The sequence below is a fragment of the Lissotriton vulgaris genome, chromosome 8 (genome assembly GCF_964263255.1).
Source record: "Lissotriton vulgaris chromosome 8, aLisVul1.2, whole genome shotgun sequence".
NCBI classification, from domain to species: domain Eukaryota; kingdom Metazoa; phylum Chordata; class Amphibia; order Caudata; family Salamandridae; genus Lissotriton; species Lissotriton vulgaris.
This window is the reverse complement of record NC_141696.1, coordinates 324,424,153-324,438,798: the sequence shown is the minus strand read 5'-3', so window position 1 is coordinate 324,438,798 and position 14,646 is coordinate 324,424,153. Positions and strand designations below refer to the sequence as shown.

General features: G+C 52.0%; 1 protein-coding gene and 1 long non-coding RNA gene across 2 annotated transcripts; one reads left to right on the top strand and one right to left on the bottom strand.

The window, feature by feature from the left end:
* Positions 1-293: 293 nt before the first annotated feature.
* LOC147696998 (uncharacterized) lies at positions 294-1,322 on the bottom strand. The gene is made up of 3 exons (XR_015299130.1): positions 1,164-1,322; positions 691-1,075; positions 294-415 (listed from the first exon to the last, which is right to left on the bottom strand). It is a non-coding gene; the product is annotated as an uncharacterized LOC147696998 (long non-coding RNA).
* A 4,984-nt stretch (positions 1,323-6,306) lies between these two features.
* Positions 6,307-13,916, top strand: LOC147696997 (uncharacterized). The gene is made up of 2 exons (XM_086933267.1): positions 6,307-6,793; positions 12,168-13,916. Exons 1-2 carry the CDS (start codon positions 6,484-6,486, stop codon positions 13,850-13,852), a joined length of 1,995 nt encoding a protein of 664 aa, XP_086789393.1. The 5' UTR covers positions 6,307-6,483; the 3' UTR covers positions 13,853-13,916.
* The last annotated feature ends 730 nt before the right edge of the window (positions 13,917-14,646 follow it).

The following is a 14,646-nucleotide window of genomic DNA, read 5'->3' as shown; positions in this document are numbered from 1 at the left end:
AAAAAGATCTAGGGGGCGTCCAAAGAAGAGCCTGGGAGTCTCTGGAAGCCAAGCACCTGCCACACGCCAGTCACGGAGCCAGCCTTGAAGACAACCCTCTCCCCAACTGCATTGACTCTTTTGGACTATCTTTCCCCACATTGCCTTGGCAATGGCACCTGTCTGTTGGACTGGGTCACCACATTCATGTGGTGTCTACTCTTGCATCTCAGCGACCATGACTGTCAACTCACTGCTCATTCCCCACCTTCCTGTAAATATTCACGCACAATTCACATGTCCACCCCGTAAATAAAATACCTTACAATCCAGATTTTGTGTAGTGAATTCTTTAGTGCATAATTTACAATGATGATTATGTCCATGATATGTAAACATGATGTACAGTATGCAGGGCAGGAACACGCTGGAGAACCTAGGGAGACACAACAGAACTACAGTCACTGGTCTCATCGTGGCAACACACACAGATCACTGATCCACAAATATCCTAATTATCACAGGTACCCTACACAGTGTCTATCTGAAATGCTGTAATGCCGTCCATAATACATCTCCGGACGTAACGTCCATTCCAACAATCCCATACATAGGTGACAGAACATGTGGCTATTGGGAACATCTGCGCATAACCATTCATAAGATAAGCTAAGACACTAGACTATGTAGACGTTGTAACTCGTCACACACCTTCAAGTGAAGTAGCGTTGGATTAGCTGCTGCCGTTGGTCAACTCCTTCCTCCTCTCCACTCTCCTCATCACTGGATTCAGGTCCCTGAGCAGGTTGTGGCCTTGGTTCCTCACCGTCATCCAGGAGCAGGGGGACCCCCTTGTGGATGGCCAGGTTGTGTAGCATACAGCATGCCACAACGATCTTGCACACCTTCCCAGGCGAGTATGCAAGTGCGCCTCCAGTCCTGTCAAGGCACCGGAACCTTGCCTTCAGCAGCCCAAAAGTACGTTCAATTACCCGTCGTGTCCTGCCATGGGCCTCATTGTAGCGGATCTCTGCAGGTGTCTGGGGATTACGGAGTGGGCTCAACAGCCATGGCCTACTGGGATAAGCCGAGTCCCCTGTGGAAAAAAAAATACACATTGCAATGTTGTATGGCCACAGTAAAGGCAGTGACACACAGCACGCGATAGCAGTTGTGTAACTCACCCACAATCCAGGCACGTTCGGGATGCAGATTCTCCATCACCCGTGGCACCATGCTGTTCCTCATGATGAAAGAGTCATGTGCGGAACCGGGATACTTAGCACACACATGTGAAATTGTCATGTCTGCAAGGCACACCACCTGCACATTCATGGAGTGGTAGTGTTTCCGGTTTCGAACAATGTGCTCCGTCGCCTGCGGTGCCACCAGAGCCACATGGGTGCAATCTATCGCACCGACTACATGTGGGATGTGCCCAAGTGGATAGAAGTCCCCCTTAACGGCAGCCAATTCATGTCCCCGGGGGAAATGGATGTAGCGATTCCGATAGATCATCATGGCCTCGAGTACATCCCTCAGCACCATGCTGAACATGGGCTGCGACATTCCCCCAGCGTTAGCCACGGTCTCCTGGAAGGAACCAGTTGCAAAGAAGTGTAGTGCTGCCATTACCTTGTGGGCGGGTGTGAATGCCGTAGGATAGTGACGGCGAGGCTGCAGGTGGGGCTCCAATAGATCACACAAGATCTTCAATGTCGGTCTGTCCAACCGGAATTTCCTGATGATTGCCTCATTCTCCATGTCCTCAAGCACAATCACCTGACGTCGGAGATCTGGCCTCCTCCCAGTTCAGGATTAAAAACAATAGGTCAATGACAAGCATCATGAGATGGCCATAGCACAAAACATCATTGATGTAATGGGTAAAAAACAATGGCCAGAAAGCTGCATGGCACATCTGGTTACATGGCTGCCCAATAGCTACACACAGAGGGCAGGCCTCTCCAGTGACAATACCCAAGTGACAATAATGTGGATACAATGATTAAACGAGTGACATGCGCAGACATGGAGCTACAAGAGCCACAAATCTAATGTGACTTAACATGTCTGTCATACCCATCTGCCGTACCTGCCAGACCTCAATGCATCATGTACATTGTGGAAGCATTCATCAACACAATGATCACAATAGCAGGGACACTTCTGGTTGTGTGCATGATCAGTTCTGAATGCACAAGTAGGGTGACCAACTGGCATTGGTCCAAATTCAGGACGGTGAGTGTAAAAATTCAGGACAAAGGGTCAAAATTCAGGACACAAATTCAGGATAGGAGGTCAAAATTCAGGACTAAACTTCAGGACAATAGGTACGTTTTACAGACACATCAGAGGTCGCGCAATAGTATATAAGTAAGCCCAGCCATTTCCAAACATATTCAACCATTTGCAAACCTACCCATCATGTATCCTTCCATCTATCATTTCACTCATCCATCCCCTCATCCATCCTTTCACTCATCCTCCATTATCCATCCATCCACCCTTTCACCCTATCCATCTGTACACTTATCCATCCACTCTTCATCCCATCCATCCATTCACTCACCTATTCAGCCATTTACCCTTTCACCAATCCAGCCATCCTTTCACTTACTAATCCTTCCACCCATCCACTCTTTTAGTCATCCATCCATCCTCCCTTTCTCTCTCCATCGACCCTTTCACTTAGCCTTCCATCCATCCATCCAACTACCCATCCATCCATCCATCTACTCATCCACTCATGAATCCATCCATTGCCCCTATCACTCATTCATCTATCATTTCACTCCTTCACACATCTATTCATCCTTTTGTCCATCTACCCTCCCTTTCACTCACTCATCCATCCTTACACCCACCCTTTCACTCATATGTCCATTCATTCACCCTTGCACTTATCAATACATCAATACATCCATCATTTCACTCATCCACCTACCCCCCATCATCCACCCACCCACTCATCCATCCATCCTTTCACCCACCCCCTCATCATCCATCCATCCACCCTTCCCCTCATCATCCATCCGTTCACCCACCCCCTCATCATCCATCCATCCATCCATCCTTCCCCTCATCATCCATCCTTTCCCGTCATCCATCCATCCTTCCCCTCATCCATCCTTCCTTTCACCCATCCTTCCCCTCACCCATCCATCCATCCCATCCATTTATCCTGCCCCTCATCCATCCTTCCCCTCCATCCATCATCCTTCCCCTCATCCATCTTTCCCCTCATCAATCATCCAGCTACCCTTCCACCCATACATCCAGCTATTTACATTTTCTCTCCATCCTTCCCCTCACTCATCAATCCATCTATCCTCTCTCATTATCCATTTAGTCAATCTTTCATTCATCCATTCACCCTTTCACTAATTCATCCAGCCATTCACACATCCCTTCACTTACTTACTCGCCCACCTTTCCATATTAATTTTGAGCTGAGCCCTTTTGAGAAGAGGCCCATCAAGAACTTCACCCTCGCTGCAGGGGCCGTTCCAGGACTGGTACAGAAGCCACCCAGGGCAGAGACAGGATCCACCACAGGGGGGGACAAGAGCCATCACAGGAGGGGGTGGACTGGAGCCACAACATGGGGGACAGGAGCAGGAGTCATCACAGGAGAGGGAACGTGATCCACCAGGGTGGGCACAGGGGTGGCCATGCAGTATGCTAGTATCATCTTGGGCTTCTCGCCCCCTCCTGCACAAGCTCCAAAATGCCATCCCCCACTGTGATATACAGTACTCACAGGAGATACTCTAAGAGAACTGATTGTCCTCCATACTTTGTTAATCAGTGTGGGTGCGATTGTGCCATTTCTTTATTGTATTACGTTATGCATGTTTGAAGAACCGAGGTTTGCTTACAAATTAGTGGCAGTAAGTAAGCTCGGTGAAGAGAAGCAGGTGCTGCCTCGGTGTAATCAGGGGTGTAATCTGGCCGAGTCTCGGATGTTTGGGGCCCTGGGTAGAAATGGAATGTGCGAGCCCCCCTCAAAATAGCAGATACAAGACGCATTCAGGGCTGTTTGCATGTGAATGGATGCCCCCTGCTCCTGAACCTGCGCCCCTCCCTCTGTCACCTTCAAGCACCTCTTAACAGCTCATCAAGGGCTGGAGGTGTGAGGGTTGCCATCCCGCTGTGCCTCTACAGTGCTGCTGGGGGTCTGAGCTTTCATGCAGCATCGGAGTCAAGAAGGGAGGTGGGGGAAAGCTGTGCCCGGTTAAAATTACGGACAAATGGCGTCCGATAAAGAATCCTTCACGGACAACGGACAGACAGCCAAAATTACGGACTGTCCGTGAAATTTACGGACGGTTGGTCACCCTATGCACAAGTCAGGTACGATACAATGCAGTGCCACCAGCCTGGTCAAGGTCTGCACTGACCAACAACACATTAAACCTCACTGCATCTATGTAGAGCACCTGACGTCTGTCAATTATCAGCACCCATCAAAAGCCTTACTAAAATGGCACAAACACATGCTAAAGTGGCTCAGACTGAACGTGCGTCCTCCTGTGGATGCAATGGCTCTGTGGCATCGTGTGTACAATGATGTGCCCTACACCATGTAGCTGCATGGCACTTATACATTGTCCATGATTGACATACAGAGCAATGTGCACGAAAATGCCAGAACCTAGCGCCAGTCCCTGGCGGTGTGACCCCAGCACCACCATCTACCCAGCCAAGGTAGCCATTGGCACATGGACTGGTGTCCATGCCGCTGGCTAGGCTCCGCCGCATCAGTTGCGGTACCTACCGCCGGTCCCCGGCGGAGCGTCACCGCCATGGTGCATTGCATACAGCCAATGGCATGGGTGTTCAATGTGGCATGATGCAGATTTGAATAATGCGGAAGCGGCGCGCCGCCGCCGCGGAGCCGGTCATTGGATGCTTTTGAATGATGCACCATCGCGGTAGCGCACCCCGGACACCCGCGGTGCGTCACCGCCATGGTGCATTGCATACAGCCAATGGCATGGGTGTTCAATGTGGCATGATGCAGATTTGAATAATGCGGAAGCGGCGCGCCGCCGCCGCGGAGCCGGTCATTGGATGCTTTTGAATGATGCACCATCGCGGTAGCGCACCCCGGACACCCGCGGTGCGTCACCGCCATGGTGCATTGCATACAGCCAATGGCATGGGTGTTCAATGTGGCATGATGCAGATTTGAATAATGCGGAAGCGGCGCGCCGCCGCCGCGGAGCCGGTCATTGGATGCTTATGAATAAGGCTGACCCAGACAACCAATTGTAGCACCTTATCAGCTTCCTAACGACCCCATGGGCCTATAAATCTGTGGGAGTGAGCCACACATTCCCACTGCTCACAGAGCCTGCTGCCTGGGACCCTCTCCTGCTGCTGCCTGGGACCCTCTCCTGCTGCTGCCTGGGACCCTCTCCTGCTGCTGCCTGAGACCCTCTCCTGCTGCTGCCTGGGACCCTCTCCTGCTGCTGCCTGGGACCCTCTCCTGCTGCTGCCTGAGACCCTCTCCTGCTGCTGCCTGGGACCCTCTCCTGCTGCTGCCTGGGACCCTCTCCTGCTGCTGCCTGGGACCCTCTCCTGCTGCTGCCTGGGACCCTCTCCTGCTGCTGCCTGGGACCCTCTCCTGCTGCTGCCTGGGACCCTCTCCTGCTGCTGCCTGGGACCCTCTCCTGCTGCTCACAGAGCCTGCTGCCTGGGACACCTCACAACTCACTTCCGCCACAGGTCTGCCATATCCACAGGGATGTCAAGAACAGATAAGATCCGTGCCAGTCCATTCACGAGTGAGGAGCTGGATGTCCTTGTGAACGAGGTGCTGGCACAGTACCCACGGCTGTTTGGTGGCCCCAATGTCGTGGTAAGTCACCATGTAGGGAGCTGTAGGGCAGGGTGGTGTCAGACGTGTATTCATGATGCAGCTGTATGTTATTTTGGATGTGTGGTGCTGACAAACACTGACAGACAAGATGTTTGCAGGTGGTGGGAGTGTGTGTTTTGCATTATGACTCTGTCCTAGGCCAATACTTGTATGTGTGAGTGGGATGTGCTACTTTTTGGGGCAGACATGACCAACGGTTGTTTGCCTTGTAGCTGGTTGGACAGTGTCCGCTTGTGATGTAATTTCAGGGTGCCCCTGTAGTCATAGTCAGTGTGCCCCACAGAGTAGGTTCAGTGGCTGCCCTTCCAAAGTTTGTCCATCAGCCAACTTACATGCTACAGTTGCTGCACACTGATTAGTGGATATGCCACATCAATGCCCTGTACAATTTATGATTCATACAGTGCTGTCGATGCATTTGTGTTGAATCATCATTCTTCAGTGTGATAATCATGGAGACTACGAAGCTCAATGTGTGCATGCATTCACTAATGTTTATGCCATGCAGAGTGGCCTTGTGAGGGTACCCCCAGTTCTGGAGGGAGGGGGGTCACTGTGCGTCCTGATTCAGTGTCTGGCTGCTGTACTGATAGATGCTGACATATGACAATGTGTAAATGTTCATTAGTCCTTCTTTACTCTCATACCTGCAGCTCAAAGTACACCAACGTAAGGCTGTCTGGAGGGCCATAGCAGCAAAGGTGCGAGCCCTGGGGGTATCAAACAGACGACACACACACTGTCACAAGAGGTGGGACGACATCAGCCGGCTGGCTAAGCAAGTGGCAGAGATGAAGTTGGGGATGGTACCACGCACAGGGCGTGTGGCACGCCGCACCATGACTCCGCTGATGGCACGCATACTGGCAGTGACCTATCCAGACCTGGATGCACGTCTGAAGGGGCTTCAGCAGCAAGACAGCGATGGTGAGTATCCGGGGAGGGAGAGTTTGTCTGGGAGTGGATGCATGTGTAGAGTGCCTGTGTCTGCGGTGACACATGTGATGTGCGTGTGCTGCCATGCTGTGATATGTGATGTGAGTGGCAACTGTGATGTGTGTCTGTATGAGGCATTGGCCCACCATGGCCTTACTCTGCAGCTCCTGGCTGCAGTTTTCAGTCCTTGACATATATTTTGTTGTCCACATGGTCACTCTTCTTTGTGATGGTGGGTGTAGTCCCTATTATGCTGTACAGCTGTGTCCACTTAATGAGTGTTACACCATGTCAGTGTACTTTGCATGCACCTGCATGGTAGTGGCCCACACATCTGACAACAATGTGAACCCACATTGGCACATGGTGATTGTAATGGCCTATTTGACAATGTTATTTACAACAAGGGGTGGTGAGGGACAGAGTCTCTGAATTAAGCAGAAAGCTCTCACCCAGTCAAGAGATCAGGGCTAGATCCAACACCGTTTTTTAGCTCACTGCACCATCCCAGTTTCAGAACCCGGCTGTATGCAAATTAGTCTGTTCCTGTCCCAGTGCATGATGGGAACAGGGCAAACCAAACTACAAAAGCCAATTCTTTCACTGGGAAGGAAACAAGCTCCCGGGGACCGGTTTCTGGCATTACAGCCTTCTTCGGCCCGGTTTGCTTGAATCCTGATGGTGCAATGAGCAAGGGTCTCACATCTGAGAATACCCTTCCACGCTTAGGGTGGACAAAAATATTTACAACAAGGGGTGGTGAGGGACAGAGTCTCTGAATTAAGCAGAAAGCTCTCACCCAGTCAAGAGATCAGGGCTAGATCCAACACCGTTTTTTAGCTCACTGCACCATCCCAGTTTCAGAACCCGGCTGTATGCAAATTAGTCTGTTCCTGTCCCAGTGCATGATGGGAACAGGGCAAACCAAACTACAAAAGCCAATTCTTTCACTGGGAAGGAAACAAGCTCCCGGGGACCGGTTTCTGGCATTACAGCCTTCTTCGGCCCGGTTTGCTTGAATCCTGATGGTGCAATGAGCAAGGGTCTCACATCTGAGAATACCCTTCCACGCTTAGGGTGGACAAAAATATTTACAACAAGGGGTGGTGAGGGACAGAGTCTCTGAATTAAGCAGAAAGCTCTCACCTGATCTTTGGACTGGGTAAGAGTGGTCTGCTCAATTCAGACACTCTGTTCATCACCACCCCCTTTTGTAAATCGATTTTGGCCACTATAGGTGTGGCAGGGTATACTCAGACATGAGTCCCTTTCTCACTGCTCCATCAGGATTCAAGCAAGCCGGGCCGAAGAGGCTGAAATGCCAGAAACCGGTCCCCGGTAGCTTGTCTCCTTTCTGGTAAAGAATTGGCTTGGTAGTTTAGTCTGCCCTGTTCCCATGATGCACTGGGCCAGGGACAGACTGATTTGCATATAGCCAGGTTCTGAGCTGGGATGGGGCAGTGAGATAAATAACGGTGATGGATCAAGCCCTGATCTTTGGACTGGGTAAGAGTGGTCTGCTCAATTCAGACACTCTGTTCATCACCACCCCCTTTTGTAAATCGATTTTGGCCACTATAGGTGTGGCAGGGTATACTCAGACATGAGTCCCTTTCTCACTGCTCCATCAGGATTCAAGCAAGCCGGGCCGAAGAGGCTGAAATGCCAGAAACCGGTCCCCGGTAGCTTGTCTCCTTTCTGGTAAAGAATTGGCTTGGTAGTTTAGTCTGCCCTGTTCCCATGATGCACTGGGCCAGGGACAGACTGATTTGCATATAGCCAGGTTCTGAGCTGGGATGGGGCAGTGAGATAAATAACGGTGATGGATCCAGCCCTGATCTTTGGACTGGGTAAGAGTGGTCTGCTCAATTCAGACACTCTGTTCATCACCACCCCCTTTTGTAAATCGATTTTGGCCACTATAGGTGTGGCAGGGTATACTCAGACATGAGTCCCTTTCTCACTGCTCCATCAGGATTCAAGCAAGCCGGGCCGAAGAGGCTGAAATGCCAGAAACCGGTCCCCGGTAGCTTGTCTCCTTTCTGGTAAAGAATTGGCTTGGTAGTTTAGTCTGCCCTGTTCCCATGATGCACTGGGCCAGGGACAGACTGATTTGCATATAGCCAGGTTCTGAGCTGGGATGGGGCAGTGAGATAAATAACGGTGATGGATCAAGCCCTGATCTTTGGACTGGGTAAGAGTGGTCTGCTCAATTCAGACACTCTGTTCATCACCACCCCCTTTTGTAAATCGATTTTGGCCACTATAGGTGTGGCAGGGTATACTCAGACATGAGTCCCTTTCTCACTGCTCCATCAGGATTCAAGCAAGCCGGGCCGAAGAGGCTGAAATGCCAGAAACCGGTCCCCGGTAGCTTGTCTCCTTTCTGGTAAAGAATTGGCTTGGTAGTTTAGTCTGCCCTGTTCCCATGATGCACTGGGCCAGGGACAGACTGATTTGCATATAGCCAGGTTCTGAGCTGGGATGGGGCAGTGAGATAAATAACGGTGATGGATCAAGCCCTGATCTTTGGACTGGGTAAGAGTGGTCTGCTCAATTCAGACACTCTGTTCATCACCACCCCCTTTTGTAAATCGATTTTGGCCACTATAGGTGTGGCAGGGTATACTCAGACATGAGTCCCTTTCTCACTGCTCCATCAGGATTCAAGCAAGCCGGGCCGAAGAGGCTGAAATGCCAGAAACCGGTCCCCGGTAGCTTGTCTCCTTTCTGGTAAAGAATTGGCTTGGTAGTTTAGTCTGCCCTGTTCCCATGATGCACTGGGCCAGGGACAGACTGATTTGCATATAGCCAGGTTCTGAGCTGGGATGGGGCAGTGAGATAAATAACGGTGATGGATCAAGCCCTGATCTTTGGACTGGGTAAGAGTGGTCTGCTCAATTCAGACACTCTGTTCATCACCACCCCCTTTTGTAAATCGATTTTGGCCACTATAGGTGTGGCAGGGTATACTCAGACATGAGTCCCTTTCTCACTGCTCCATCAGGATTCAAGCAAGCCGGGCCGAAGAGGCTGAAATGCCAGAAACCGGTCCCCGGTAGCTTGTCTCCTTTCTGGTAAAGAATTGGCTTGGTAGTTTAGTCTGCCCTGTTCCCATGATGCACTGGGCCAGGGACAGACTGATTTGCATATAGCCAGGTTCTGAGCTGGGATGGGGCAGTGAGATAAATAACGGTGATGGATCAAGCCCTGATCTTTGGACTGGGTAAGAGTGGTCTGCTCAATTCAGACACTCTGTTCATCACCACCCCCTTTTGTAAATCGATTTTGGCCACTATAGGTGTGGCAGGGTATACTCAGACATGAGTCCCTTTCTCACTGCTCCATCAGGATTCAAGCAAGCCGGGCCGAAGAGGCTGAAATGCCAGAAACCGGTCCCCGGTAGCTTGTCTCCTTTCTGGTAAAGAATTGGCTTGGTAGTTTAGTCTGCCCTGTTCCCATGATGCACTGGGCCAGGGACAGACTGATTTGCATATAGCCAGGTTCTGAGCTGGGATGGGGCAGTGAGATAAATAACGGTGATGGATCAAGCCCTGATCTTTGGACTGGGTAAGAGTGGTCTGCTCAATTCAGACACTCTGTTCATCACCACCCCCTTTTGTAAATCGATTTTGGCCACTATAGGTGTGGCAGGGTATACTCAGACATGAGTCCCTTTCTCACTGCTCCATCAGGATTCAAGCAAGCCGGGCCGAAGAGGCTGAAATGCCAGAAACCGGTCCCCGGTAGCTTGTCTCCTTTCTGGTAAAGAATTGGCTTGGTAGTTTAGTCTGCCCTGTTCCCATGATGCACTGGGCCAGGGACAGACTGATTTGCATATAGCCAGGTTCTGAGCTGGGATGGGGCAGTGAGATAAATAACGGTGATGGATCAAGCCCTGATCTTTGGACTGGGTAAGAGTGGTCTGCTCAATTCAGACACTCTGTTCATCACCACCCCCTTTTGTAAATCGATTTTGGCCACTATAGGTGTGGCAGGGTATACTCAGACATGAGTCCCTTTCTCACTGCTCCATCAGGATTCAAGCAAGCCGGGCCGAAGAGGCTGAAATGCCAGAAACCGGTCCCCGGTAGCTTGTCTCCTTTCTGGTAAAGAATTGGCTTGGTAGTTTAGTCTGCCCTGTTCCCATGATGCACTGGGCCAGGGACAGACTGATTTGCATATAGCCAGGTTCTGAGCTGGGATGGGGCAGTGAGATAAATAACGGTGATGGATCAAGCCCTGATCTTTGGACTGGGTAAGAGTGGTCTGCTCAATTCAGACACTCTGTTCATCACCACCCCCTTTTGTAAATCGATTTTGGCCACTATAGGTGTGGCAGGGTATACTCAGACATGAGTCCCTTTCTCACTGCTCCATCAGGATTCAAGCAAGCCGGGCCGAAGAGGCTGAAATGCCAGAAACCGGTCCCCGGTAGCTTGTCTCCTTTCTGGTAAAGAATTGGCTTGGTAGTTTAGTCTGCCCTGTTCCCATGATGCACTGGGCCAGGGACAGACTGATTTGCATATAGCCAGGTTCTGAGCTGGGATGGGGCAGTGAGATAAATAACGGTGATGGATCAAGCCCTGATCTTTGGACTGGGTAAGAGTGGTCTGCTCAATTCAGACACTCTGTTCATCACCACCCCCTTTTGTAAATCGATTTTGGCCACTATAGGTGTGGCAGGGTATACTCAGACATGAGTCCCTTTCTCACTGCTCCATCAGGATTCAAGCAAGCCGGGCCGAAGAGGCTGAAATGCCAGAAACCGGTCCCCGGTAGCTTGTCTCCTTTCTGGTAAAGAATTGGCTTGGTAGTTTAGTCTGCCCTGTTCCCATGATGCACTGGGCCAGGGACAGACTGATTTGCATATAGCCAGGTTCTGAGCTGGGATGGGGCAGTGAGATAAATAACGGTGATGGATCAAGCCCTGATCTTTGGACTGGGTAAGAGTGGTCTGCTCAATTCAGACACTCTGTTCATCACCACCCCCTTTTGTAAATCTATTTGACAATGTGGCATGTGTAGACAAAACAGGTGTGTGTATTCCCCTCTGGATCCCTTTAGGCTCTGGAAGTGGTGATGTTAGTTGTGGCTACATCATGTCCGTGGGGCAGGTCCATGTGGGCTAGGGGAACACCATCCATGGGCAGGGTGTAGTGCTGTGTGTCATCGACATTGGTCCACTCCTGCCTGTTTGTCCGCATGACAGGCTCAGTTGTGGTGTAACTGGTGTGTAGCAGCACAATGATTTGAGGGTGTGGTGGTTACCATGTAGCTCTAGGCCTCTCATGTGCTGCATTGCTCTGATATCGTGTGACCAGACTATGACACTTATACAACCATGTTTCTGTCACTAATGCAGATTCGGAAGACACCACGGCGGAACATGATCCTGAAAGTGGTGGGGAGACCAGCACGACAGCGGCAGCAGGGCAGGGTGAGACGGAGCAAAGTGACACTGACCACACCAGCGCTACTGAGGGTGACAGGAGTATGCATGAGGAATCTGTGGCTGAGACACAGAGTACCACTTCATCTGATGGCAGGGGGGATGAGTCCCTGTTAGCAGCCACAGGGGATGGGGACTCTGCTGCTGCATCTGACTACCAACGGCCACTGCCCACCCTCCCATCCACTTCCTCTGGGGCTGGCCGTATCCGTGTCACTAAGAGGGGACGTGTGACATTCACACATGGCACCGCAGCACCTGCACCTGTCCCCCCTGCTGCCCTCAGTGCTCAGTGCGTAGAGCTCCTGCGGCAACTTTGCGTGGGCCAGACCGCCCTGCTGAATGCCTTCAGTGCCCACGATTACAAAATAGGGCAGGTTCTGGCATTCATGGAGGGCATACACTCTGACGTGGGTGGCCTACATCGTACACTCCTGTCATTGTCAGGTACAGTGACGTCAGCCCTCCAACATGCCCCCTTTGCAGCTCAGGTGCCTGTGACGTCCACCCAGTCAGTGGCCACATCAGATGACAGTGAGCACTTGGGACATACATCAAGTAAACGTTACAACACTAGGAGCACAGCTCAGACCCAAAGCAAACAATCCCGTCCACAGACTCCATCCCCAAAGAAGGGCAGGGACCCCCCAATATGCACAGACCAGGTGGAGTCACAGAAGAGCAAGGCCAGAACAACATTGTGTCAGACATCAGGCTCACATGCTGCTGAGCCATCACCAGATATTGACTCTGCTATGCCCACAGAGGATGTGTGGGATGTCATGACTACACCTGGGGTGAACACTGGGACACACCCACCTACCACATCAACCCCAGAACAAAGTACATCGAGGCAGGTGGAGGGAAGCCCTGCTGTGACCAGCCCAGTCATTGTGGCAAAGAAGGGCAGTGTAGTGGCCATCCCTGGCAAGAAGGGACAGGAGGGCAGTGTAGTGGCCATCCCTGGCAAGAAGGGACAGGAGGGCAGTGTAGTGGCCATCCCTGGCAAGAAGGGACAGGAGGGCAGTGTAGTGGCCATCCCTGGCAAGAAGGGACAGGAGGGCAGTGTAGTGGCCATCCCTGGCAAGAAGGGACAGGAGGGCAGTGTAGTGGCCATCCCTGGCAAGAAGGGACAGGAGGGCAGTGTAGTGGCCATCCCTGGGGTAAGTGGGAAGGTGGTCACTGTGGGGGGTACACCTTCCAGAGAGGCTAAAGTGGTCCGGAGGCGTAGCCAGCACAAGCGTACTGCAGGATCAAGCACTTCTCCAGAGGGAGTGGCAGTGTCTGCCCCTGAAGTGGAACAGTTGGGGGGTGTGCAGGTGGTGTCAACGCCACTTCCCATCAACCCCATGACAGGGAAGCAAATTCATATTCCAAAGAAGTGGAAGGGCACCCCTCCAACCTCTCCCACCCACACTGTGTCAAGGGCGTGCATGACTCCACCTCCACGTGCCACGGTGCCACCTGGTCCGCACAGCCCTCCACCTTGCAGGCCCTCTGTTATAGCCACACCACATGTCCCTCTGTCACACCAGTCAAGTCGACCTGCAGTCCCTGACACACAGCCAGGTTCCACTCCACATGACAGCCAGGAGTGAGTTGTCAACACCCTCAGACGCCTGTGCCACACATAGGTGTGCTACAGTACACCATTGTTAGCGATGTGGGTGTGTTCCTGGGCCTGTTGCTCTGATGTGCTGTACCCTGCCAAGGACACTGGGCCTGTTGCTCTGATGTGCTCTCCCCTGCCAAGGACTCTGGGCCTGTTGCTCTGATGTGCTCTCCCCTGCCAAGGACTCTGGGCCTGTTGCTCTGATGTGCTGTACCCTGCCCTGCCAAGGACACTGGGCCTGTTGCTCTGATGTGCTGTACCCTGCCAAGGACACTGGGCCTGTTGCTCTGATGTGCTCTCCCCTGCCAAGGACTCTGGGCCTGTTGCTCTGATGTGCTGTACCCTGCCAAGGACTCTGGGCCTGTTGCTCTGATGTGCTGTACCCTGCCAAGGACTCTGGGCCTGTTGCTCTGATGTGCTGTACCCTGCCCTGCCAAGGACACTGGGCCTGTTGCTCTGATGTGCTCTCCCCTGCCAAGGACTCTGGGCCTGTTGCTCTGATGTGCTCTCCCCTGCCAAGGACTCTGGGCCTGTTGCTCTGATGTGCTCTCCCCTGCCAAGGACTCTGGGCCTGTTGCTCTGATGTGCTCTCCCCTGCCAAGGACTCTGGGCCTGTTGCTCTGATGTGCTGTACCCTGCCAAGGACTCTGGGCCTGTTGCTCTGATGTGCTCTCCCCTGCCAAGGACTCTGGGCCTGTTGCTCTGATGTGCTGTACCCTGCCCTGCCAAGGACTTTGCACTTCCCGATTGTGATTCACCAGTGCATAGTCTATGGCATTT

Excerpts from the sequence above, each read along its gene's own strand:
- LOC147696997 (XM_086933267.1), top strand. The coding sequence starts at position 6,484 with ATGTTCATTAGTCCTTCTTTACTCTCATACCTGCAGCTCAAAGTACAC. Across the intron at positions 6,794-12,167 it reads TCAGCAGCAAGACAGCGATG|ATTCGGAAGACACCACGGCG; the intron begins GTGAGTATCCGG and ends TCACTAATGCAG.